Raw genomic sequence first — 23,483 nt, forward strand, 5'->3', positions numbered from 1 at the left:
AAAAAAAAAGACGTACTTCATCCAAACGTAGCAATTCCTCAGCGGACATACTACTGCGATCTCGTTTCTTGACATCTTTTCGTTCCTTCTTCTCTCGCTTCCGCTTCTCCTTGTCGTCCTTCTCCGCAGCCTTCTTCATAAAGTTAAACATCTTCTCATTCACAGCACGGATCTTGAGTCGAATGTGAGAAAGAGATAACACAGGATATCTCTTCTCTATTGATAGCTGGCGCGTGCACAGTTTCACGCCGTGTCGCGTATTTCGGTTCGGCCCGCGCGCATAACGCGACACTGTCCATCGAAACGACTATGTGTGCCCGGTCACACCGCCGCTTATGTGCAAACACTAAACAACCGACGGAATCACTCCCCTACGACCTACGACGGCTATACACGATCGCACTCTGAAGACGACGAGAAAGAAGGGGAGGAGGGGCGTGCACGCTCGCGCAACGTTGCGTACGCGCCAAGCGAGCGCAAATCGGTAACAGGAAATTCCCTGTCACGAACGAATTCCGAGTAAACGATACGTCACTTTCGATGCCCCGTTATTTTACGATACAATACGAGGCACGTTTTCTTCACCACGCTTCGATCTATTCCCACATCGAAACGGTACCGATAGACACGAAGCACACTCGCGCATCACTCGATAAATTTTTAAGTACTAGGTTTTCACGCGACACGGATCACGAAACACCGAATACATCGATAGATTTTCAGTCGATGATTGACGGTACGGTGAGACGTGACGCGTAAAGGGGCGTGAACCTACCAGAGCAAACTGTTTCTTCATGGCCGGTCGTTTCCGGCATTTAATCCAAGCAAGATATTCCAAAACTGTATTTTTTTTTTACAAGATTCTTCCTCTTGCTTTATTTCTTACGTTGTTTCTTTATGAACAGAAGAATGGCTCTCTCTCTCTCACTCTCTTCTTCTTGGTTAAAGCTAATTGAAAGTGTTCTTTCGTATATGATGCAAGACGATTGATCGAAAACACAACTTTTATACACTTCGATAGTTTATTCTTGGGCTGATTGTATTAATTCCTTTCTCCGTTATTTCATCACCGGAAAGCATCGTTCCGTGTGAAAACAATATCGTGACAATCGCGCGTGACAGCGAACTTTTACCTTCGCGAGGCTTTCGAGTCGCCGGTATACCGTCGGGTGAAGGCGGAAGGGAAGGATAGGAATACGCGTGCCTAGAACAAAGAGGAAGGGGGGAAGGTTGGAAAGGAGAAAGAGAAGCAAGAGCGAAAGAGCAGCGAGAATCTACATGTCATTTTTCACCACACCTTACTCTCACGCTCTTTAAGCGACGGAAAGCTTCTGCTCGTAAACAAATGCCGCACAATCATAGAGAGGAATGTTAAGCGTTGCGACAGGGCGGCGTGTGTATCGGTTAGTTGTTTGCGATACAATCGAGCGAATCGTAAACAACGATCGATGATGTCACACGAGATCCAGAACCGACGCGATTTTCGATACGCGACGAAACTGACAGTCAACGCAGCACGAGACACACGTCACAACACCGCCACCACACCACCCGCCGCCATTCACTAGGCCAAAGACGCGTGCAATTCGTATAATTCTCCAGATCCAAACCGTTCGATACGATAGTCACTCGAAAACGATGGTACACGTGTCCGTCGGAGCGTATAACAGCCTAGCCCATTGGATCGTCCCCTTTGTCAGAAAGACACAGTCAATAATAGACGGAAGTTGAACGGCGCACTCGTGTGACACCGACGACTGTCATGGCAGACTGAGTCGCAAGTTGCGAGTTGGACCAGTGGCGACTGCTGGCGTCCTAAACCGAATCATGGCCTATAGGCCCGCACCCTTCTTTCCGTTATACAATTCTGCGCATGCGCCCCTAATCGATGATACGTTATCGACTGAACGCAAGACGAATTTTTCTTATGAATTAAAAAAGACTGACATGTGTGATATTAACCATTTAATTGGTCAATATTACGAAATAACAACGATTTCAACAAAATAGGTTTTCCAGACATGCAACACACATTTTGCCTTGTATCGTTTATGAAATCCGTGTATCTCATTCACATGTTTAATGAGTTTTCGTATTCATGTACGTATTGTGTAATTGTAAGCATTTACAATTATATGTTGATATAGTGATTTACCTGCCCCATAAATATCTCATTGCTTCTTCAATGTCAATCCTTTCTCTGCTCAATCGACGTTGTATTGCGAGAAAATGTAATTAAATATATTTCTCAACAGCTGGCAGCACATAGCAGGATTGAACGAATAACGAATTGTGATTCGTGCCTGGTAATCGTGAGTTTAATGAATGGAGAATATTTTGATATTTCGTATATCTCGTGAGATAATTGTTGGTTAGGAACACAGTTTGATGGTGACGACAACTTATTTTATATGAAACATAATGTTGCTTCGATGTCTTTCGAGTGCTCGTGCTTTCTTCAGTGTTGTAAGTGCCGGAACATGTATACAGTGTAGTAAAGGTAAAAGTATCACGTTTAGTCGACCAACGCGAAGTTTGTGCACAACGAACGTACAATGTCCTACTGTTGGTGAAATTATTGAACAATGGAGCGACCGGTTTGAGAACGAAGGTATTCCGGAACCCGTAGAATCGATCGAACACATCGTTGCACACGTTATAGGCACTAGCAAGGTATTACCATTACCAAGCATTCAATGCTCGTACAATTTAAATTCTTCTTTCTCGTATTTTCATGATGACCAGCACCAACCACTAAAACAATCATCAACTGATATTCATTGTTTTAAACATATTTTCTTTCGTTAAATCTTGTTATAATCTTTACTCCTGTAAATAGAGTATATATGAGTACGAAGTAAAATAATATTTAAGAAATATATAAGCAAATACATACACATAAGTTGTTTTTATACAATCTTTATTTAATCTTACGAAAACGATAAAATTTGCTTTGTAATTAAATTCGATATTTAAAAATAGGATTTCAGCGAAAATTTATTTTCAGATATTAGATGTTGTGAACGCGCGAAGTAAAAGACTTACGTCGGACCAGCGCGATACACTGGATTCGTTGTGCGAATGCCGATTATCTCGGTAAAAAGTTTTCACAGAATTGTTGTTCATCATTCTTTGGCTAAAATCGAATCTTTACAGAATGCCGGTTCAATACATAATAGGAGAATGGGACTTCCAAGACATTACTTTAAAATTAGTTCCGCCAGTTTTCATTCCACGACCAGAAACTGAAATGTTAGTTCATTATGCTTTAAAAGCATTACATTCTTCTGAAAATAAAAAACAAGAAATCTTAGAAGTTGGATGTGGTTCTGGAGCCATATCTCTTGCGATCGCTCATGCTGATAAAACAGTAACTATTATATCAGTCAATTGCTATCTATCTTGCATATATTTACTTACTTTTATTGGAAATCATTTTCTCTGACAACTATTGCAAATAGGATTCATATGTAAAACTAGACCAATTTTTCTAGGTTAATTGTATAGCGATCGATTCAAATCCAGACGCGTGCGAATTAACAAAAGAAAATCGAGATAGGTTAAATTTAAAAGATCGAGTTGCAGTTGTGCATGCAGCCCTGAAAGACGATGGATCGATAGAAATATCGAACGCATTAAGTGAAACCAAAGATCTCGATTTTAATTCGAAAATTTTCGATGTAATAGTTAGTAATCCTCCTTATGTGCCGACCAAACAGATACCTACATTAACTCCAGAAATTAAAATGTAAATAAATATCAAGTCAGAAAAGCATTTTAAACATTATAAATTAATATTTTTTCACATATATATATAATATTTATAATATAAATTGTATTCTTCAGTTACGAAGATCTAACGGCACTTGATGGAGGAGACGATGGCTTAAAAGTCATTAAACCTTTACTAAAATACGCTGCCACAGCTTTAAAGCCGGGAGGACGTTTGCTTTTAGAAGTTGATACAAGTCATCCTGAATACATACGCTTTTTTACAAACAAATATTCCGTTCTTAAACTTCAGTACGCACATACATACAAAGATTTTTGTAACAATGATCGATTTGTTGAGATAGTGAAAATCTCGTAAAAGGGTTTAATGTACAAATATTTTTTCGAATAAATAAATCAAAATAAAATACATTACATGTTTCTTCATATATGTTTATAGAATTAATTAATATATGTATATGTACATAATTAAAAATATCAATAATTTATTTGCTTTCTGATACATTATTAGAGTATACTTGGATTAAAAATATCTTTATACTGGATGGAATTAATTATAAAGTCGTACTTTCTTAAAATTAAAAATTTCTAAAGTTTTTAGTAAGAAATGGTCGCTTTATGTCAAATGATCATGCATTAAAATTAGCTAACTTACAATAATTTGTGATATATACAACGAGAAACGAAAGATACAATAAGCGTATTAGTTAAAAAATAAATAATTTGATAGTGAATATCGTAACAGTGTCTTTTTGGTTCTTTTAACTTTGCTATCTGTACAAACAAAAATATAACAAAAATATATAAAAAAACTATTTTAAAAAGTCATTTCCTTTCTAATTATCTTCATGAAAACAGCAGCATTTCATTTCGTTAACGATAAATTGATAATAACTATAATAGCATCAATATGTGTACAATGTGTAAATAGATATTTTATAATAATTTTTTACTTTCGCCAGTCTTTCAAGAAAATATTACTTGCATGAATGAATTGATGTGAATGAATTCAGTGAATACGTACGTATAAAAATTTGTTAAATATTTACAATTGTTATAAATGTAATTTCAAATACTGATTTTCATGTCTTTTATCCATCTTATAAATATTGTTTTTTCTTTGGTAATTGTTAACTCGGTTAGTCAGCTCAACAGAGCCATTGTAATATTAATTTCTTAGAGATTGAAACTGCTGGAAATTAATATTGTACTAGCAATTGTCAATTAGCAGTAGTTGGTTGCACTTATAAATAACAGTCTCAAGAAAATTTCTTTCTATTAATTCTTCATTAGAATATCCTCAATAATATCAATCTCTGTAGAATCAGTGTAGGAAGTATAATTGGAGTTTGCACGTTCATCAATCTTTGAACTAACTCAATTGTACTTTAGTTTTTAATACTTGTTATTGCTTAATGTTGTTACCCCTTCGATTATTTATTTTATTGCGGAGAAAACTTTTCAAGTTCTCTTTTAATCGAAGCTATTAATGGTACTGCTGGATCTTCCGGTGGAAGTTGACTGTCGACAAGTATACGCCTCGTATCAACATCTGGCAAGTTAGGCCTATGAAAGGGACCAGCACTTAGTGGTCTGGAACCCCAACCACTGCGAGATCGCGGTGGTTGGAAATGTCCATTTTCTGCAATATCACCGTCGTTGGATTTCACCGGTAACGACGTACGAGGTCGAACCTGCATTTCCGCTAATGGTGAAGATATAGGACTAAAGACGAAATTAAATATAGACATTAACATGAATTTTAAACAGAATATACTAAACAAGTAATCGATAAGCTTTCTAGAAAATGGGCCAACAAGATCCAAAATGAGTAAAATGAGAGTAAATTACGTGAGAAGTTTTATCTCTGACTTTTAACACTAACTATGTTTTAATTAATAATTATAATATAGACTCTTAATTTAGCAAAGCTTTTTTCAGAATGCTTCTCAATTACAATCTCTAAATAAAAATACCTAGCATGAGTGATTCTTCCTTTAGTTTCGGAAAATATTGTGAGAACATCCGGTGCACGTGCTGCTGAAGTTGGTCTTGTGGCGCATAATTGTGCTTCTGATTTTGCATCTCTACTTCCAAAGAGACTGAAAGAATCTTCCAGGAGTTCGTGAAGTCTTCTCCTTGCTTTCCCCACAGGACCGGATGGCATTGCATAAGTTGGATCAACATCTGTTCCGGATGTACCATTGTCTTAAATCACAGTTCAAATTACGTAATAGGAAAATTTAATCCGGAAAATACTAGAATAAATGGGCTGAAAGGGATACCTTCTGCAGACAAGTTTTGTCGCCGAAGATTCCATACTATTGGTCCTATAACTCCAGGGTCTTTGACAGCACTCGAAGTTCGCGCAAAAAATTTATCATTCACACCATCACCCGTATAAAGACCCAAACGATCGTTTTCTCGCCTTACCAGTTCTGGAGAGTCTATGTCTAGATGTTTGACCTAAATAAAACAAATATAAAACACATAAAATCTGTGAGAAATACGTGTAAAGTATTAAATATTTAATATATTTTCGTTGGAATAATTTTATGTCATGTTTTCGTTACAACTTTTATTGCAAGATTAAAGTTTGCTCACCATAACTGGTTCGAGTACTCTAGAAAGTGGTTCAACACTTTTCATGCTGGGGAATGGCTTACAGGATGGCATAGAAAGGTAAGAATGCGGTGAAGCAGTGGCTTCTTCTTGCCTCGTGTAATCTTTTTCCAAAGAATCTAATGTTTCTAGATGATCGACAATGACATCCATTGAATCAGATGTTCGAGGCGTGTCAACAGCGTTTGTTCGTGACATTCTTCCATGTGCTATTCTATAATTGAACGATAACAATTAAATATCGCGTTATACTTTTTACAGATTTACAGAAGTATCAAAATAGAAAGATAAGATTGAATATAATTAAAAGCTTTAAAAGAAAAGAATTACATCTCAAGATATGGTTCAACATTATTAGAAATTTGAAAATACGAAGATGGGACTTCAGTTAAGCTTGAAAACAAACTAAGAAATTTTATCAAATGAATTTTGTATTATCTTGCAATTAACACTTGGATGTACCTGGTTCTTTTCGAAGAGTATTCCCACGGTCTCGGTTCTAGCGCTTTACTTTTCTGTTCTTCGTCGTTGTCGCTCGAAACTTGATGAATTCCTGCCTCGAGACTGTCTGGGGTTTCGAGAGACACCGGAGTCCTCGATAAACTTCCAGGAGTCTGTCTCTGACTGGTACCGTCAGTCTGCGAAAAAGGATAGGATGTGCAGTAGATCGATAGAGTTGCTTCGCAATAAATCAGAGTAAACGAAGGTTGAATATTTGCTCCAAGTTAATAGTCGAATAAATGCAACAGTCTGTCCCTATAATTGCAGCTAGTCATTTGGCTTGATTATAGGACAATGTTCTTACTATTCCGGATTGTTTCATTTATACTTGTGTTCAATGTCACGCAAACTATTAAAAAAATTAGTAGCCATAGCTTGCGTGCTTAAAGTGAGAATCTAAATAGATATTTATCCTATACGCTAAATATTACACGAGTACTTTAAATCTCTTTACACCTTTGCACTTTTAAATTTAGCACAAATGCATATGAAAATTCACAGTCCATTAATCGCTATATTTTTTTAATTTTTAACAGTCAATCACGTTACTTTAGATAATATTATTTCACGTTTCCTATGCTGCTATTCTAATTTCTCACATACCTTAATTTCCATTTCGGATGTCGAACAAGCATTATTATCAAGACCAGCAGCTGCTTGGATATATTCTTGTTTCTTTCTTAACACATGATGACTCGGCGGTGCAGCTACAGCGCTGTGTGCTCGTTTCCTTTTTGCTGCGAGAACTAATCCCGTGACAACCAATGCTAACAAAATAAAACCAGCGCTTGCTGCACCGATTAATAGCCATGCATCTCTTTTCCTCGAAAGAGCCAATGGTCGTGTTTCTTTCAAGTACGCTATGTACATAAAAAATGCAAAGTGACTTTAGGAAAAATGATTGAAACTCAAAATGCTTATAAATCAGTACTACTTAAAACAAGGAATGTAATATATTAATATATTGGCTAGATATATATATTAATATATTGGCTAGATATATATATTAAAATATTGGCTATTGGTAAGATATATATTAAGTGTTCTTTTTATATATTAAAAGTTAATCATTATGCCTGTAGATATTAATATTCGTACCCATTTTAATTAAAAAAAGAAGATAAATTTTATTTAGATTACATATTAATAAATACACCTGCAATCTAGACGTACAAACGAATAATCCAAATTTGTCAGTGGAACTCAAAGTCTATTTAAAGAAGATTATCGCAAGTTGTTCATGTTGTCATATTCGCCAGACGTTACTCCCTAGGATTATTACCTGTTCTGATCGACGTAACACGTCTTATCCGATACTCACTTTCAATTAGCGGATGAGATACAAAAATGACTCGGCGATTGGTTCTTGTCTAGAAACGCAGCATTTTTCCATGAGAGAATTCATGATTTGCCATTCAGAATTTAATGAAAGAATTCATAGATGGCTCTAGTTTGATTCAGACTAGCGATAACGATACGGTCAGATCACGTCGAGTCAGGCTCCGGTCAAGAGATTTTCATTCGACTTGACCGAACCACCAACTGCGAATACTCTCGTTGAATTACCTGCAAGCGATTTTGACCTGACTCGACGCGATCCGACCACGTGAATCGTCTCTTAAAATCATAGAAAGCGATGGCAAATGTTCTGATCGAGCCACCTGCTGTACCTTCTTTTTAAATAGACTTGGAATCTCACTGGAAAATTCGCATCATTCATTCGCACACCTAATTATGAAAAAGCGGTGCTAAGATATCTTACTTCTTAATGGAAAATAATAATATACTATACTACTATAAGTAAGAACTACAAGTACTTACGTTCGCTTTGAATAAGAACTGGCGCGCCAAGTTCCAATGCAACCTCTTGAGGTGACAAAAGAGCCATATCCCTGGCAGCTGTTTCTGCGGGTACAGGTTTCCCTCCTAGGTGAACCGAATAAATCAACTTCGTAGCCCCACTGTCCGTTACACTTGTATTTTGCATTCTAACTTGAACAGCCTCGTCGCCAGAATGATCCAATAAACGTAACTCGGAATATTTGCTTGTATTTGTGCTGTCTGAACCGCCATCGTTTAATATTTCTTCCCTTGACGTAGCACGATTGTCTGTACGATCATGAAGATTATTAAAAAGATTAGAAGACGAATTAAAAGATAGATCATACTGCAATGATCGTTGACCAGGATAGTCTGTCGTATTTTCATTAAAGTCTAACGACGTAGTTGCAGATACATCTTTGTCGTACGATATTTTCTCTTTGACGAGGCTGGATTTTGTGATTTTTAATTGAAAATCGTCCATTTGAATTTGCTCATTGCGATTCCCAACATCGTTCACGCTTGTCGTCGTTGGGACAAGAGTATTTTTAAAGCTGGATACTTGAAGTAGTTTTATTTGGTTTGGCATTGTAGAGATCTGAGACTCTGAATTCCCTGGAATCCTTAGTTTAGGCGATGAGATCGTGGAATTTCGCGGCATTTCTCCCTGACTAGCGACCTCTGGCTGGAACAACGTTTGAAAAATATTTATTGCAACTGTATGTTTGCCATGTTACCTTGTATTTAAAAAAATATATATAAACCTTTAAAGGTAACTCTGATAAATTTATTTACTGTTACTGTAGAAATATGAAGGTGTACTTTATGGAATGCTCGGGGTTTAAGGAAGCTTCTATGATTGCACGGACTGTAAATCGAAATCATTTAAAAGTTCCGTATTAATAAAAACTCATGTATATTAATGGTGCCAATTTTATGAAATAATTGTTAACAAGCAATTCATTAAACACAGATTCATCTTGAAAACTATGTATGTGAATGTTGTGTGGAATCCATTCTTTATTCCAAGATTCTAAAATTATGATTTAAAAGCAAGAGTAATTAACGAATATTCCGTAATTACAGAGACAATTCTTTCCTTTTGAAATTAAAAAATAAAAGTTTCTCACCTTCACGCAATTAATTTGCATTGTACGTGTATACTTTTTTTCGAGGTTTACGCCTTTAACTACGTGCACGAGAAATTACGATTCATATTTCGAACGTAGTTTCCGAACAATTAAATACTATTCATACGAGTGCTTCAATCTATCCCGCAACATTTTTAAATCTTTATATTTACAGTTTGTAGGCTGACAGAAACGTAGGAAGAAAGTTGACGATATAATCCGGTAGACGCAAACCTAAAAGTTCACAGATGAATTCTCTTAATTAGCCTTTCTTAATAAAGAAAATTTGTTCGACTTTTTACATTACACTGAATCTTAAGATAGGTCCATAGTTACATTCATACATAAGCTACAAATTATCTACATACTATAGATAACTTTGGTTTAAATCCATAGCCTTAGTGAAGTATACTTTATGTTACTTACTTCTACGAAAATGTTATTTTCTACTAAGAACACTTCATCTCAATTTACATTATCTTAATAACTCTTATCATCTGTTAGATTTTTAGGGACAGCGATACTATCACCGCGTAGCGATGGAAAGCGGAACTAATTTTTCAATCCCCTTTGCCTGCGACGAGAATATATATCTGTCCTTCTAAAACACTAGTTCGTTTCTTGTCTGCGAACAACCATCGACTGCCATCTATTCTAACACACTATAACTTTATGTTCCAGCTTCCACACACAGATGACAGGGCATGGCTTATCCATAAACAAGGAGCGCACTACTGTGCGACAAGGACAGACATACTTCTCTCTCTAATTCATCGAATTTTCATTAATTGCTCTGTTTCTGGTACAAAATCCTGCACTTTTAGACTCGAAGAATATAGAGGGGATCTCTGAGAACGGTTTTGCACCGATTTCGACCAGAATTTCTACCTAATTATTCAGTTTTTAACGATTATCCACGGCGTCCCCTCGTCAGCCAGGGGCCACGCCGCAAATTTTCGCATAATTTTCGTCACGCGTAATTAATTCATGAACTTTTATGCACGAAGAATTTACCACAGGATCTAAGGAAGCTTCTACAATTTCTTAGACAGCTGATTAATATGGCGTAAAGTTGGTATTTGTAAAAAGTCGCAGACCAGTACCGGGCTAGCCGCGACATTAGCTACGATAAATGTCCATAACTAATTAATTAAAGGTGAATTCCGATTGAAATTGGCGTGTAAATCTTGCCAGAGGTTCCACCTTTGTCTCGCGATCCTGAAAGTTCATCACTTTTACCAGGGAGAAGAGTAATGAAGGAATAATCGTGAAATTAGAGTGAGAAGTATGTCTGTCCTTGTCGCGCAATATAGCTCTCCTTGTCTGTGACGTCACGTGTGTCTGTCTTTGTCGCACAATATAGCTCTTCTTATCTAACAGGAGTTGAAATACCTCCTCGCATATTCTATATTCCTGTTACTTTTCTGCAATTCCAGCCGGTTTCGATGGATAGCAGCATCGATCGTAGACAAGGAGCGCACTACTGTGCGACAAGGACAGACATACGTCTCTTTCTAATTCATCAAATTTTCGATAATTGCTCCGTTTCTGCTACAAAATCCTGCACTTTTAGAATCGAAGAATATAGAGGGGATCTCTGAAAACGGTTTTGTGCCGATTTCGACCAGAATTTGTGCCTAATTATTCAGTTTTTAACGATTATCCACGGCATCCCCTCGTCACCCAGGGCCACGCCGCAAATTTTCGCCACGCCTAATTGATTTATGAACTTCTACGCACGAAGAATTTAGTACAGGATCTATGGAATCTTCTGCATTTTCTTAGAGAGCGAATTAATGCAGCAAAAGGTTAATATTTATGGAAAATCGCAGACCTGTATCTATTTAATTAAAGGAAAATTCCGGTCGAAATCGGTGTGTGAATCTTGCCAGAGGTTCTGCCTTTATAGTACGATCCTGAAAATTCACGAATTTTATCAGGGAAAAGCGTAATTAACGAATAATCGTGAAACTGAAGGGATAAGTACTTCTGTCCTTTTCGCGTAATATAGCTTTCTTTGTCTGTGACGTCACGTATGTCCGTCCTTGTTGCACAATACAACTCTCCTTGTCTAACAGTAGCTGAGATACCTCCTCGCACATTCTATATTCCTGCTACTTTCCCGCAGTTCCGACCTTCTTTAATCATCGATAATAAACATGGAGCGCGATATTACGTGGCAAGGATAGATATACGTATAACAGTGTTGCCATCTATCGGAGTCGAATCGCGAGAAAGTAACAGGAGCGGAGAATAGAATGTGCGTGGAGGTATCTCAGCTCCTGTTAGATAAGGAGCGAGACAATGTACGACGAAGAGTGTAATAGCGATTAATTTCACCTTATCATCGCTATATGGTGATAATATTTTAATGAATTTAGAGGATATATCTATGAACGTTTATGATTGCGTCTGCCAAATTGGACAGTTAGGTTTGTTCATTTTTTGGAATATTTTTAATATGTAATACATAATGGTGGCACGTATGTGTTTCCATTGTACGTTGATTCAGCAAGCGTACCTTGTTTCTAAGAAGCGCGTGCCCTCTTGTAATTCTTCGAAATCGTGTGTTCGTCTGTGAAAGTCCAAGATGACGATGCTGCTGCCTTGAAAACGCAGTCTTATACAATCGGGCTAGTTTCAATTCGATTTTTGGCGGTATGGCTTCACCTGCCCGAAGAACTGTTAGCAACCAGTATCTAAATCGTGGAGAACGAAAAAAGAATATTTCAATTATTCTGCGTAAAGTGTTACGATCGCCTGTGCAATGTTGTGATGTTAGGTTAATTGAAACGTGTGTTTCCAGTCACGTTTTTGCAGTTTATAAAGGTTTTTGTAGTGCCAGTTATTTCTTAGAAATAAACACGGAATCTGATTAACGCATATATATTCAGTTTCAATTTACCGAAACACTTAGTCCCGGTTATGACAAGAAACACGATAATTAAGAGCAGAGAAACATTCTTCTAACATACCGTTGGAAGTGTAATAAAAATATTTATATTTTGATCGGATGGCATCAAGTGTGAAAATATTCGTGCACAAGACGCATAAATACTCGTAATCTGGAAAATAACAAATAAATACATACCTTGGACCAGGATCTTCTCCGATAAGGACACCGATATTTTGGTCCGTGTCGTCGTCCAATCTAGGTGTTGGTTCGATGCAAGTAGTACATTTTGGTTCGTTAGGTTCAGCGTGATCGGGAAATGGTTTATGATTATCTTTGTCTTCTGCCGGCGAGTACAATGTTACGGTATGATGAACTGTTCTGGTTTCGTAAAACGTCAGCCCTTGATTAGCGTCTACCCATGGTGGGGCATCCTTGGCATCTGACCAAAAGAAGTCTTGCAGATGTACTCGACGTCCTGGCAGATGCTCGATCAGAATAATTTCATCCTCTGAGGTAACAAACATTTTACTCGTAAATTATACGCTTCGATTAATAAGGATGGAAGTGAAAGGCGCGTTTTAATGATATTTATTTGATTTATTACTTAGCAAACTGAGGATAGATTACGGCGATATTAAGTCGAACAAGAAATTGTATATCATATTTCACGATACGTAGTAGTACGAAGAATAAATATTTTCGAGTATTCAGTTTGATTAAGACGAGTAATCGATTCAAATTTATGTCTTAATGCAACGATAACCGTCTTTATTGCATCGTATAAACGTGATAATGTATAAACGAGGTTTGTCTTATGAAATTAATTGCGTTGATTACAAAAGTAGAACAAATACCCTTTTTCTTTTTAATATACAGGATATAGGTTAATCGCTGCGTGATATTGTTTTAAATATCGTTGGAATTGTAACTGTTATTCGTTGACAAGTATATTCTCGTAAAACATTTTGCTAAAGCATCCAAAATAAAATCTATCAAGAATTAAATATTATAACATAATTTTATATAAATAATCGCCTTGCTTACGTTTACAGCTGTTAATATCAATTTTATTTAAAAAAAAACAAGCGTAAAATTAATATACGCAAAATGATACAAAATAATTATTTGAAAATTTCAATGAAATGTTACAGTTCAGGATATCTCGCGAGTAAAATATTCTTTTGACGTTATGTAATTTCAAATTACATGATATTTATTTCCGCATTGCTATGAAAGAGGAGGAACAGACAAACGTGAAGCGGTGGTGCGTGAAAGCTTCACTTTCATAGGAACTTATCGTCGACAAGGGTAATGACCTTTAGTCATGCGAATCGTTTACGAGACAATGTGACATTAATATAACGAATAGACCAACTTGGTCCTAAACATCCAACATTAAACAGGTACACATACATATATATACAGTATTAATAATTATTCGATTTACATAATTAAAAATTATTAGACATTTTTATGAAACGACAAAATTGGCTTGATATTATCGAGACAACAAGTGATCCCGATTGTTGAATTAATATTGATCGTGATGGATTAATTTCTCATGTGCGAGGCACGCTAAAAAGTGTAGGGAACTATTTTAACGACTTCAAAAACTATGAAGTAACCAATTAGAGTACATACTAGTTAAAAACTTCCTGTAGAAGGAGAAAATCTGTCAAAAAGTTTGTCATGCTACTGCGTGACTATAAATTGCTCGTTAATATGCATGAGGTCATTGAATTCTCTTTTATTGGAACTTTGTTCAATGAATAGGTAAGTACCTATGTATTCAATTTTACTTGAAATTGGCTAATACTTACTTTAGCATATTTCACTCACGAATTATGCATATGATGAATAAAACTTCAAAATGAATTATAAGCAGACAAAGTATCGTTACCCTCACGGTGCGTTAAAATAATTTCAAGTTGGAAAATTCTATAATCAGTGAAATCGTTTCAAGCTTATGTATTAATTAAAAAACAGACGATACATTACTGTTTCCAAGAATAGAAGGTAAAATATAATAACGCGTTAGAAAGAACCTTTGACAAAATTATAAAGCGCAAGAAATAACAAACTGCTTGTTTAAACGTGATTCTTTTTATTTTACTTTCTGTCGTACAGTGTGAATATAAAAAAATCCTTTCCTTTTCTAATACATTCGTCATATTTCCTCGATCAAGCCGTCTATGTCTAAACCTAACGTATTTATATAGAATTTTCAACGCAAACTTCGTTTTTATGTATTTTAGCAAATAGTGACTTCTCGCTTATACAAACTTTTCATGCATCGCGTAATGTAAAGATTTGCTATGTACACCTTGAATATTTTTAGCCAGTGGTGGTAGTGTTAAATCGATAGGGAACCGAGTTCCTATGGTGAAAATAATGTAAATTGATTCTGATTAGTCTTCCAGGCTTTACCAGTTCGATTCCTCTAGAGACCATGCGTTTACAACCCCTTCCGATGCGCACTGTTACGAATTATTGCTGGTCACGTATCTAGTTATACTCTCACCTGTTATCCAACTCCAATTTATCGAGCAATACACCGAACTTCATTGCGAGAGCTTCAATTACGTTCTCTAATCGGCTCATTATCCTGAACAGAATGTTTTGCTTTAATTAATAGCTCGTGGATATTCGTTGAGCCATTTTTAACTTAAACGAAATGATTTGATACCATGTTACCGCTATGTACTTGATGTCATATGTGTTTCGAAATAACCAATCACTTTGATTAATTATTTTTATCTTAACAATTAATCGGTATTACGAGTGAGAATTCAGGAAGCGAATTTAAATGGAAGATTATGTTTTGAAGTTTATGTTTATTTTCATGATATATCACTGATGTACCATTATTAGTTAAATTTCCTTGTGTTTCATGTTTTTCTGTTAATAAATGTATGTTGTAAATAAAACGTGGTTTTCATTTTATTTCCGACCTTACAACTTAAAAATGTAAATATGTACGCTTTCAGTATAGGTACCATTAATGTCAGGTTAAAAAGGTGTATATCAAAATGAAATAAATTATTTTCTAGTAATATGTCACTTTGATTAATGGTTTGAAATAAAATAACAAATAATTTAGAGTTTTAAATACTATATTTTTCATATACTTGAATCATAAACAACGAGCCCGAATTATTTTACTATATTTATTACTACTTAATAAATTAAATATTTGTATAAAGATAAAAATACTGAAAAAAGATATACGACTAAAAGTATATACATATGACAATATAAATCACATAACATATGAATCGATGTTCTGCTCGTAAGATAAATATTATTTACATCAATTTATTTCTGCTATATATTAAGTTAATGCCAAATTTAGAGATGTTTATGTGTTATTTACCGCATTCCTGTATCAAGTTCTATTTTAAATGGAACACAGTTTGCATATTTACATTACGTCGAAATATCGTCTTATAAAGCGATCTGACGTAATTAGCCAAAGGTCTTTGGCATTCAAGTTCAACATTATTCGGATCCAACAGATAGTTCTGGTTGCGTGGGAATGTTCGGGGGAAGCGTGATTCAAACCAGTGTTAAATGCTCCGTATGTCAGCGAATTGTATAGTACTTACGTAGAACTTGATGCTATCCACATGTGCGTATGTATATTGTATGTATGTATATACCGGGATTCCCGGTGCGGAAAACATGGTGTCGATAATAATATCGATTAGTTGACGAACATTCACAGCTGACCGCTGAATTACATATCGTAATACGTCTTCGAGATTCTGTCACCTAGATTATTCAGTGACACGATTTCCAGTGACTGGACACTCGTGCAATCCACGAAACACATGCATTGCGATAATATACATGGTCACGAAAGCTTGGATTCTATGATATACGAATTGTAAGCTTTCTTCGAGAGATAAACTCATTACCATAAACGTACTCGTTTTCAAAAAAAGCGCGCCAGCGAAGAAACGATTGAACGAGAATCGATACGCGTATAGACGAGTGGAACAAATGTTTAGTAAGAGTATCTTGTCTCTCGAAGTAGATAAATCTTGTTCTTAAAATTCAAATAATCTTGCAATTTTTTGTTCGACTATTTAAATATTCGTATATAAACTAGACAAGTAAGGAAAAATACATGAACGAGCGACAAAATTAAACAGAATGTAAAAAATGTTTTAATAGAATAAATGAATCGTATTATCAAATAAGTTAAAAGAAAACAAACTTGAACTTTCTAATTAATTTGAACTTCCTAGTATATTTTAATCATAATTATCCTTATCATATACATAGACCCTATTGTATCAGTCAGTATAACGCAACAAAACCTTGATATCGAATATTTTCAATCTATAGTATCTCTGGAATAAAAACTAACCAGCTCCCGGTGGAAGGGAAGCTTGCACTTTCGAGATATTCGAGTTTTGCAGAAGAAATATTAGAATTTGTACGATCGCACCGAAGGAAACTGACAATGCAGTACACAAAACACCACACAACAACATCGCGCCGGATGCACTCGGCTATACTAAAAGGGGTGAGACGTTGTCCACAAGTCTACTGAACCGTTCAGCCAATCCGAATGAACTCGAGTACTCCGTTCACTGCGCCGGCGTGATTTTCAAACATGCGCAAGGATATTTTATTCTTTGCTTCTATGTTATTTTCATTAATACCGTGCAAAGATTTCAACTTCTTTTATTTCTTTTTAAGACTTCGATAAATATATATATACTCTACAAATATCCGTATCTACCAAGTTAGAATTCAGAGGTGCAAACATAATATTTGAAATATTGTAAATTTATAAATTAGCGCTGTTTAAGTTAAGCTTCTAAGTTCATAGTTTGTTCTAAACACCATGAATGATATAATATTTGTAGTTATGACATATTTCGATTGAAACATAGTTGACAGACATTTACGAATAGAATTGGAAATATTTTATGTTCAATAATAATACATTTTTTAGCTATTTCTGATTTGAAAATGAATATACTAAAACGAACGTCAGCAAAATTTTAGTAATTCGATAAAACTTAAGATGGTGGGAAATCATAAACCACATAGTGTGTTAATATCAATTATAAAAAATTCATGCCTGTTATTTCACTATTCCATATAATGGTGAATAAAATATTTCTACGGAAATTTGATTCTATTTAAATAGCTGCGTCATATCAGATTCCAAATTTGAAAATATGTCGAATCTTCGTATTACACGGACTATGGTAGAATAATTTTATTGCACCACTGCTGTAGTTAGTCACATAAAACGGTTCAGGAGTTAAAAGAAGTATATTAATCGCTAAAAGTCTGAGAAACAAAATTTACGATACAAAATAATATGGCAAGAATATATATACTGTATTTTTTTCCTTTTAATCGTTATCATATGAATCACTACCATTTAAATCATTATTATTACTTACAAGTCATATTGTGGTTGTTTCTCGGAGGATGTACGTGTTTATGTATGTGTATATTTCATTACGAGCTTATTATTATCGTTATTACTATTCTTATCGATATCAGTACCATGATTCATATTTCATGTTCTATTATACTCATTGCCGCCACTTTACATTGCCATTATCATTGATACCGTTATTAACAGCATTATCGTTGTTTTTTATTTTGCTACCGTCCATCGTAAACGCATTTAGTTACTATCGTCGCCCCATCGTTTAACATTTGTCATCGACATCATTGTCATACTTGATTTCAACACCGTAAGACATTACGTCACCTAGTCGAATGATTGGTTTACAATACGTTAATGCAACACGTTAATTAAATACATACATACGTAATAGGTCCTGCACTTCGAAAACGTAATTCTGTTACAGAACAGACTACTTCCGTTTCTTCCTCTGTGTTGTCAAAGAAGTAATAAAAGCTGTTGTACAAGTTGTGCACGTATTTTACTATAAAAATATGCATTCTCGGACCATACAAATTTATCGCATAAATTTCTCTGTCTTATACGCACTATAGATACATACATACATGTATATGCGTAACATATGTTGCAACATATAGACCCACACGCATGCACTCGTAAATACATGGATATATGTATATAATTTGTATCTATATATATTTATATTTTATAGACGCGTAAACAGGATTGTCGATGCGTATATACAAAGTTATTTACATGATTGTTGTTTCAAAGACATTTACTAACCTCCACAAGAAAATTCAATTTCTACCAGGTTCCTCGATATACTCGCAAAAATGGTACAGAAATATTAAAGTTAAATTCAAGTAATCGCTGTATTCGTACTACTGATACACCTAATTATTTTTTCAATCGATAAAATGTTAATGACTCTGTATTTGGATATATTAAAGAATTAACGCAAATACATACGTGTACATGCAGATGCTTGGATCAATATCATGTACCGTGTCATATAATGAGGTCATAAGTTAAAGCATCAAGTAGACATACATTAAAATTACGCAGTATTAACCTCCGTCGTTTTTTATTTCATAATAATCACTGTATTGGTAAAAATAAAGCTACAGTTGCAAAGGAAGTATTAATTCTAAGTTGACATCTTACATTTTCGGCAAAGCTCAAGCGCCTTATCTCTCCCCTTAGATCTTCTTCTTTCTTCTTCAAAATTTTGCTTCCACATTTGAAGACCATGTATTTTCAACTATGACTAATTTTATGACCTCGCTATATCTCGTTCATCAATAAAGGGATCAACAATTTCACGACGTTAATACATTTTGCAACACGCTTTGAGCCGAGTGAGAATAATCTAATTGAAACGGAACATAGCTGAACTCAACTCATCGCTAAAAATACAATAAAAAGACACTTACTTATTATATCATTCGATGTAGCCGGAAGGAAGAGTATCCGAAATTATAATTGCGAACACGTTACGAAATGGCAGTAATGGAATCGAGGCAGAGTTCAGCCAACCAGGGCGACAGCTTTTTCCTCTTTCCCTTTACTTTTTTTTTCTTCGTTTATTACATTTTCAATATTGCAGTCCAGCTGCTCGGTGGGGCCATGTATGCTCTAAAGAGGGAATATGCAAGGGGAAATGAGCAAAGCGATATAACGTAAAATAATGAACCGGGATACAAGAGAGGAACCCGATGGAATCGATTGAAATTAAATAATTCTCGCATAAAATCTCATTTAAATAATTTACGATTCTCATATGTACAAAGCGCTTGTTTCGCGCATTTTTTTCTATCGTTTCAAAAGTCTTTCTAGAATGACTCTCTCAAGGCATCGCGTTGTCGATAATCAATAATTAAAAAAAGAAAACAATAACAAATATCAGCAACATCGTTCAATTTGTTGTACTAGTTATGCTAGTCACTAGCATCACTATGTGTATGCCGTTCAAATGTTTTTCGATAAACGTTCTTCATCTAGTTTTTCTTTACTCATCGTGCATGGCACCTGGAATTCGAAAAAATTAAAGAAACAACAACATTCTCTTGTTATTTTTTTCAATCCTCCGTTTCCGTTTGAAAGTCACCAGACTGGTACGCATTAATTATCCAACGATTCGAACGATTTGTCTATTGGCAAAAATATGGGTGTAAACGTTACACCTCGACACCGAGAACTCTGTCGACGACGTATTCGTACCTCCTTGGCTCTTCGCTATCGTTTTCTTCGGTTGATTTTAGGCTCTCACTACCTTGACCATTTTCTTGACAATGCACGTTCGCCTCGGTAGATCGACCTTTCACGTTCACAGATTTATTTGTACTGTTCGCCGGAACGTCCTCGATCACGTTCGTGACCGTAGTCGTGTTATTGGTCGCGGCACCGTCAGTCTTCACCGCGGACGCATTCCCGCTAGGAACACTATTTGACCGCATGGTCAAATTTGAAACACCTTGAGCACCAAGCTTAGTAACCATGTATTCAGTGGCAATTGGTTCCGAGGCGTGTCTCCTGTGCTGAATAAGTGATGGTGATGGTGACGATGGATTCTCACACAATGAATCTTCGGGTGGAAGTACAGGAACATTGAGATTAACACGTGTGAAGAAAGCCATCTTTTCTCTAAAACGCAAAATTAAAGTTATGTCAAAAGTGTCATAAGTTAACATTTCCAGTGAATGTAACTATTTATTGTATATTTTTATTGAATATCATTTTATGGTATAAGTTAATGTTTTAAAAAATTGGTCAAAAGGTAGATGAATAATTTTAATTAAACGCTAGAAATTCCGCATAATTTTTTTTTCTAACAATTTAAAATAGAAATTTCAGATATTATATATTAAACAGTAATGTACATACTTGAACGAAATAATATCAGGTTTTCCTTTCCCAGCTTTTGTTTTCCGTAGTTTGTAGATTTCTTTCGAAGTTTTCTTCAACATCTTCTCTACTCTTTTATCCTCGGCACTTTTGCCGTTCTTTCCACTTTCGGCTTGTGCCATCAGGTTCTGGAACTTGTGGTCCTCTAACAACCACGTTGCAAAGTCTGTGTCTCCCTTTTCTCGCGCTTGTTCTAACCTTTGCTTTAATTCTCGCAATCTACTCAACTCGTCCTGGAGATTGTTCAGTCTAGCATGCTGTGCTTGAAGATCCAATTCAAGATCCAGTGAGGTTCTAGCAGTAGGTGGTAAATTGGTAGACTTTTTTGAGGCAGTTTTACAACTGAGAGCGGACAAAGGTCTTCGCCATCGAAGAGACCGTCTTTCTACCGAATTTCGTTGAAATGGTCCGCCTCTGCGATAAAGTGGCATGCTACTATCACTATCGCTTCGATTGAGCTGCAATATGAAACATCGATTGCAATAAATAATCAAATTAAATTTTACACTACTTGACCAAATTTCTAAAAATTGTAGATAATGTTCTAAAAAAGAAAGCAATGCTCACCCGACAAATATAGTGATTTTTGCTGACTGCAGCACTGGGTGAAAACGTTTGACTTCTTTTGATTACGATCGAGTTTTTATCATCGTGCATAACACTAGAAACGACACCGGCTGCCGAAAGTTTCCTCTGTTTTCCTTGTTCTGGGATGAAAACGCACTCAGTATTAGTTTCTTTGTCCTGAGTTTGTCTTGCTTCTTCGTTTAATTCCTCGTCCTCCTATAATTATTTATAATGAAACTTTACAAATTTAGAAAACAATTTACAACAAATGCTTTGAGAATATTTAATGGCAACTATCCATAGAAAATTATATACCAGAAGGTATCTTAAAGTATTATTTACCTCATGTTCTAACACATCCTCCAGAACATTATCTTCCATCGTAAATTCTACAATGATTCCTTCCTCGTCACTGTCCTCACTTCCGCTTTCACTTCCATCGTTCTCATCCTCTTCTTCAGGACTTCCCAAGCAATTGGCTAGCTCCTCCAGCCTTAACGAGATTGCCGTTTGCAGTTCATCGCATCCCTGATTTCTCGTCAGAGTCGACGTTTGAGAACTGATAATCGTGCTCTCGTCACTGCTTTCTTCTTTCGTATTCTGTCCAGCACGATATACCGATAAGTCTGATTCTTGTTTGTCGTGTTTGGCCTGCCTCGCTACGCTGATGGAAATGCTGTTGCTATTGCTGGTGCTAGTGCTCGGGCTGTCGGATGGTTGCATGAAGCGAAAGGAAAGTATGTTGTACCATTTCACGCTTGGCGATTCTGGACTAAAGTCTGCAAGGGACACTTGGGCGGATCCCTGAAATGAAAAGGTTAAAAAGTTAATCAGTTGGAAAAATACAGTGACTAGAAATAAGAATATAATTGGTATATTCTAAATCTCTTAATTATAATAATTTAATATTGTTGATCTCCAAAGGCAAGAGAATGCCTATATTACAATAAACACAAACGTCATTAAATTAATATTTTACTATCAAAAGAGTCTGCTATTTAAGTAAACCATTATAATTTACAGTACTTTTTATTGTATCTTGTTTAGTAGAAATAAACAAAATAAAGATATTAGCATATTAAAGATAAATGAACCTTAAGTTCGTAAAAAGCATATCACGTTACAAAAAAATGTATACGCGATCATATCTTGTTTATTATGGCTGCATTCAACGTCATTATAAAAGCCATTGAATTGTCAATAAATTGGCAACTGATGAGAATCTTATCGTACGTTAGACAAGCATTCAACGATTTCAATACTTTATTGCCATCTTGATATTCAAAGGAAAGAAACAAGAAAGAGCCGGAAGACACACGTACCAAGCACTCCTCAGACTCGTTACCCGTACACCAAACGTTGACTTGCAATGTCTTCGTGTACAGTTTGTTGAGTGGTACTGCGATCGGGAATGTTTCGCCGAAGGTTGGTTTGCGCAGATCCACAACAGGTTTCGTACAACACATGTGATTAACGGGCGGTTGCATCGGAAGCAATGCAGCCTTTATGTATCTAAAGCGCAAACAGGAAAAAAACAACTGTTACTATTCAACATTTTTCATTTTCATCCTAACGGGCTCGTCAACGTGACTCTAAATATCGCATATATTTATGTCTCGTTGAAAACGTTTCTTGTTTGTAAAATGTCGCTACATTTACATAAAGATACTTTACGATCAAAAAATTACATTCTTATATTATATTTTTATTCAGATTAAAAGAAATATCATAATGATTAAAAAGAGAAAGGAAGGATCCAAGAACATTTCCAACTTTCAAATAAAAAAAATAGTTAAAAAAAGTTATGCCAGTTCTTTCCATTCTCCTAATACTCCATAAAAACTATCATAATATGTTTTACTGTTTTTAAAAGAGTTACCGAATAAATTATCTTAACATTAAATATATA

The 23,483-nt window shown here is 35.5% G+C and overlaps 4 protein-coding genes and 1 long non-coding RNA gene across 11 annotated transcripts in view; 2 read left to right on the forward strand and 3 right to left on the reverse strand.

The window, feature by feature from the left end:
* The window catches only part of LOC138186829 (unconventional myosin-XVIIIa), a 65,205-nt gene extending 63,406 nt beyond the window's left edge, over window positions 1-1,799 (reverse strand). Inside the window, exon 1 of the mRNA XM_069127053.1 lies at window positions 17-1,799. Within this exon, the coding sequence (XP_068983154.1) occupies window positions 17-151 (135 nt within the window). The 5' untranslated portion in view covers window positions 152-1,799. The remainder of the gene's footprint in view (window positions 1-16) is intronic.
* A 374-nt stretch (window positions 1,800-2,173) lies between these two features.
* On the forward strand, window positions 2,174-4,143 carry HemK1 (HemK methyltransferase 1). The gene is made up of 5 exons (XM_069127087.1): window positions 2,174-2,673; window positions 3,008-3,096; window positions 3,157-3,370; window positions 3,495-3,748; window positions 3,847-4,143. Exons 1-5 carry the CDS (start codon window positions 2,422-2,424, stop codon window positions 4,088-4,090), a joined length of 1,053 nt encoding a protein of 350 aa, XP_068983188.1. The 5' UTR covers window positions 2,174-2,421; the 3' UTR covers window positions 4,091-4,143.
* A 91-nt stretch (window positions 4,144-4,234) lies between these two features.
* LOC138186835 (uncharacterized) lies at window positions 4,235-17,635 on the reverse strand. Of its 2 annotated transcripts, none has more exons than XM_069127080.1 (10): window positions 17,075-17,635; window positions 12,898-13,210; window positions 12,328-12,505; window positions 8,677-9,361; window positions 7,459-7,715; window positions 6,817-6,992; window positions 6,337-6,568; window positions 6,018-6,198; window positions 5,709-5,919; window positions 4,235-5,457 (listed from the first exon to the last, which is right to left on the reverse strand). In XM_069127080.1, exons 1-10 carry the CDS (start codon window positions 17,199-17,201, stop codon window positions 5,175-5,177), a joined length of 2,643 nt encoding a protein of 880 aa, XP_068983181.1. In that variant the 5' UTR covers window positions 17,202-17,635; the 3' UTR covers window positions 4,235-5,174. The 2 variants fall into 2 exon arrangements, with proteins under 2 accessions (XP_068983181.1, XP_068983180.1); XM_069127079.1 differs by having other exon boundaries at window positions 5,709-5,940.
* On the forward strand, window positions 13,074-15,623 carry LOC138186839 (uncharacterized). 2 transcript variants are annotated; one of them, XR_011175007.1, is made up of 4 exons: window positions 13,074-13,215; window positions 13,311-14,105; window positions 14,168-14,479; window positions 15,115-15,623. It is a non-coding gene; the product is annotated as an uncharacterized LOC138186839 (long non-coding RNA). The 2 variants fall into 2 exon arrangements; XR_011175006.1 differs by having other exon boundaries at window positions 14,168-15,623.
* A 422-nt stretch (window positions 17,636-18,057) lies between the features above and the next one.
* kibra (WW and C2 domain containing protein kibra) overlaps window positions 18,058-23,483 on the reverse strand; it is a 42,864-nt gene continuing 37,438 nt past the window's right edge. For all 5 annotated transcript variants that reach the window (XM_069127064.1, XM_069127062.1, XM_069127060.1 and 2 more), the window contains 5 exons: window positions 22,897-23,086; window positions 21,917-22,378; window positions 21,575-21,790; window positions 20,987-21,465; window positions 18,058-20,746 (listed from right to left, as the gene is read on the reverse strand). In XM_069127064.1, the coding sequence (XP_068983165.1) occupies window positions 20,281-20,746; window positions 20,987-21,465; window positions 21,575-21,790; window positions 21,917-22,378; window positions 22,897-23,086 (1,813 nt within the window). In that variant the 3' untranslated portion in view covers window positions 18,058-20,280. The remainder of the gene's footprint in view (window positions 20,747-20,986; window positions 21,466-21,574; window positions 21,791-21,916; window positions 22,379-22,896; window positions 23,087-23,483) is intronic.

This window comes from Bombus flavifrons, chromosome 14 (genome assembly GCF_040668555.2).
Source record: "Bombus flavifrons isolate JBK064 chromosome 14, iyBomFlav1_principal, whole genome shotgun sequence".
NCBI lineage: Eukaryota > Metazoa > Arthropoda > Insecta > Hymenoptera > Apidae > Bombus > Bombus flavifrons.

Excerpts from the sequence above, each read along its gene's own strand:
- LOC138186835 (XM_069127079.1), bottom strand. The coding sequence starts at position 17,201 with ATGTTGTTGTGTGGTGTTTTGTGTACTGCATTGTCAGTTTCCTTCGGT. Across the intron at positions 13,211-17,074 it reads TTCCCTTCCACCGGGAGCTG|AGGATGAAATTATTCTGATC; the intron begins GTTAGTTTTTAT and ends TTGTTACCTCAG. Across the intron at positions 12,506-12,897 it reads GGAGAAGATCCTGGTCCAAG|ATACTGGTTGCTAACAGTTC; the intron begins GTATGTATTTAT and ends TCCACGATTTAG.
- HemK1 (XM_069127087.1), top strand. The coding sequence starts at position 2,422 with ATGTTGCTTCGATGTCTTTCGAGTGCTCGTGCTTTCTTCAGTGTTGTA. Across the intron at positions 3,097-3,156 it reads TGCGAATGCCGATTATCTCG|AATGCCGGTTCAATACATAA; the intron begins GTAAAAAGTTTT and ends GAATCTTTACAG. Across the intron at positions 3,371-3,494 it reads TCGCTCATGCTGATAAAACA|GTTAATTGTATAGCGATCGA; the intron begins GTAACTATTATA and ends CAATTTTTCTAG.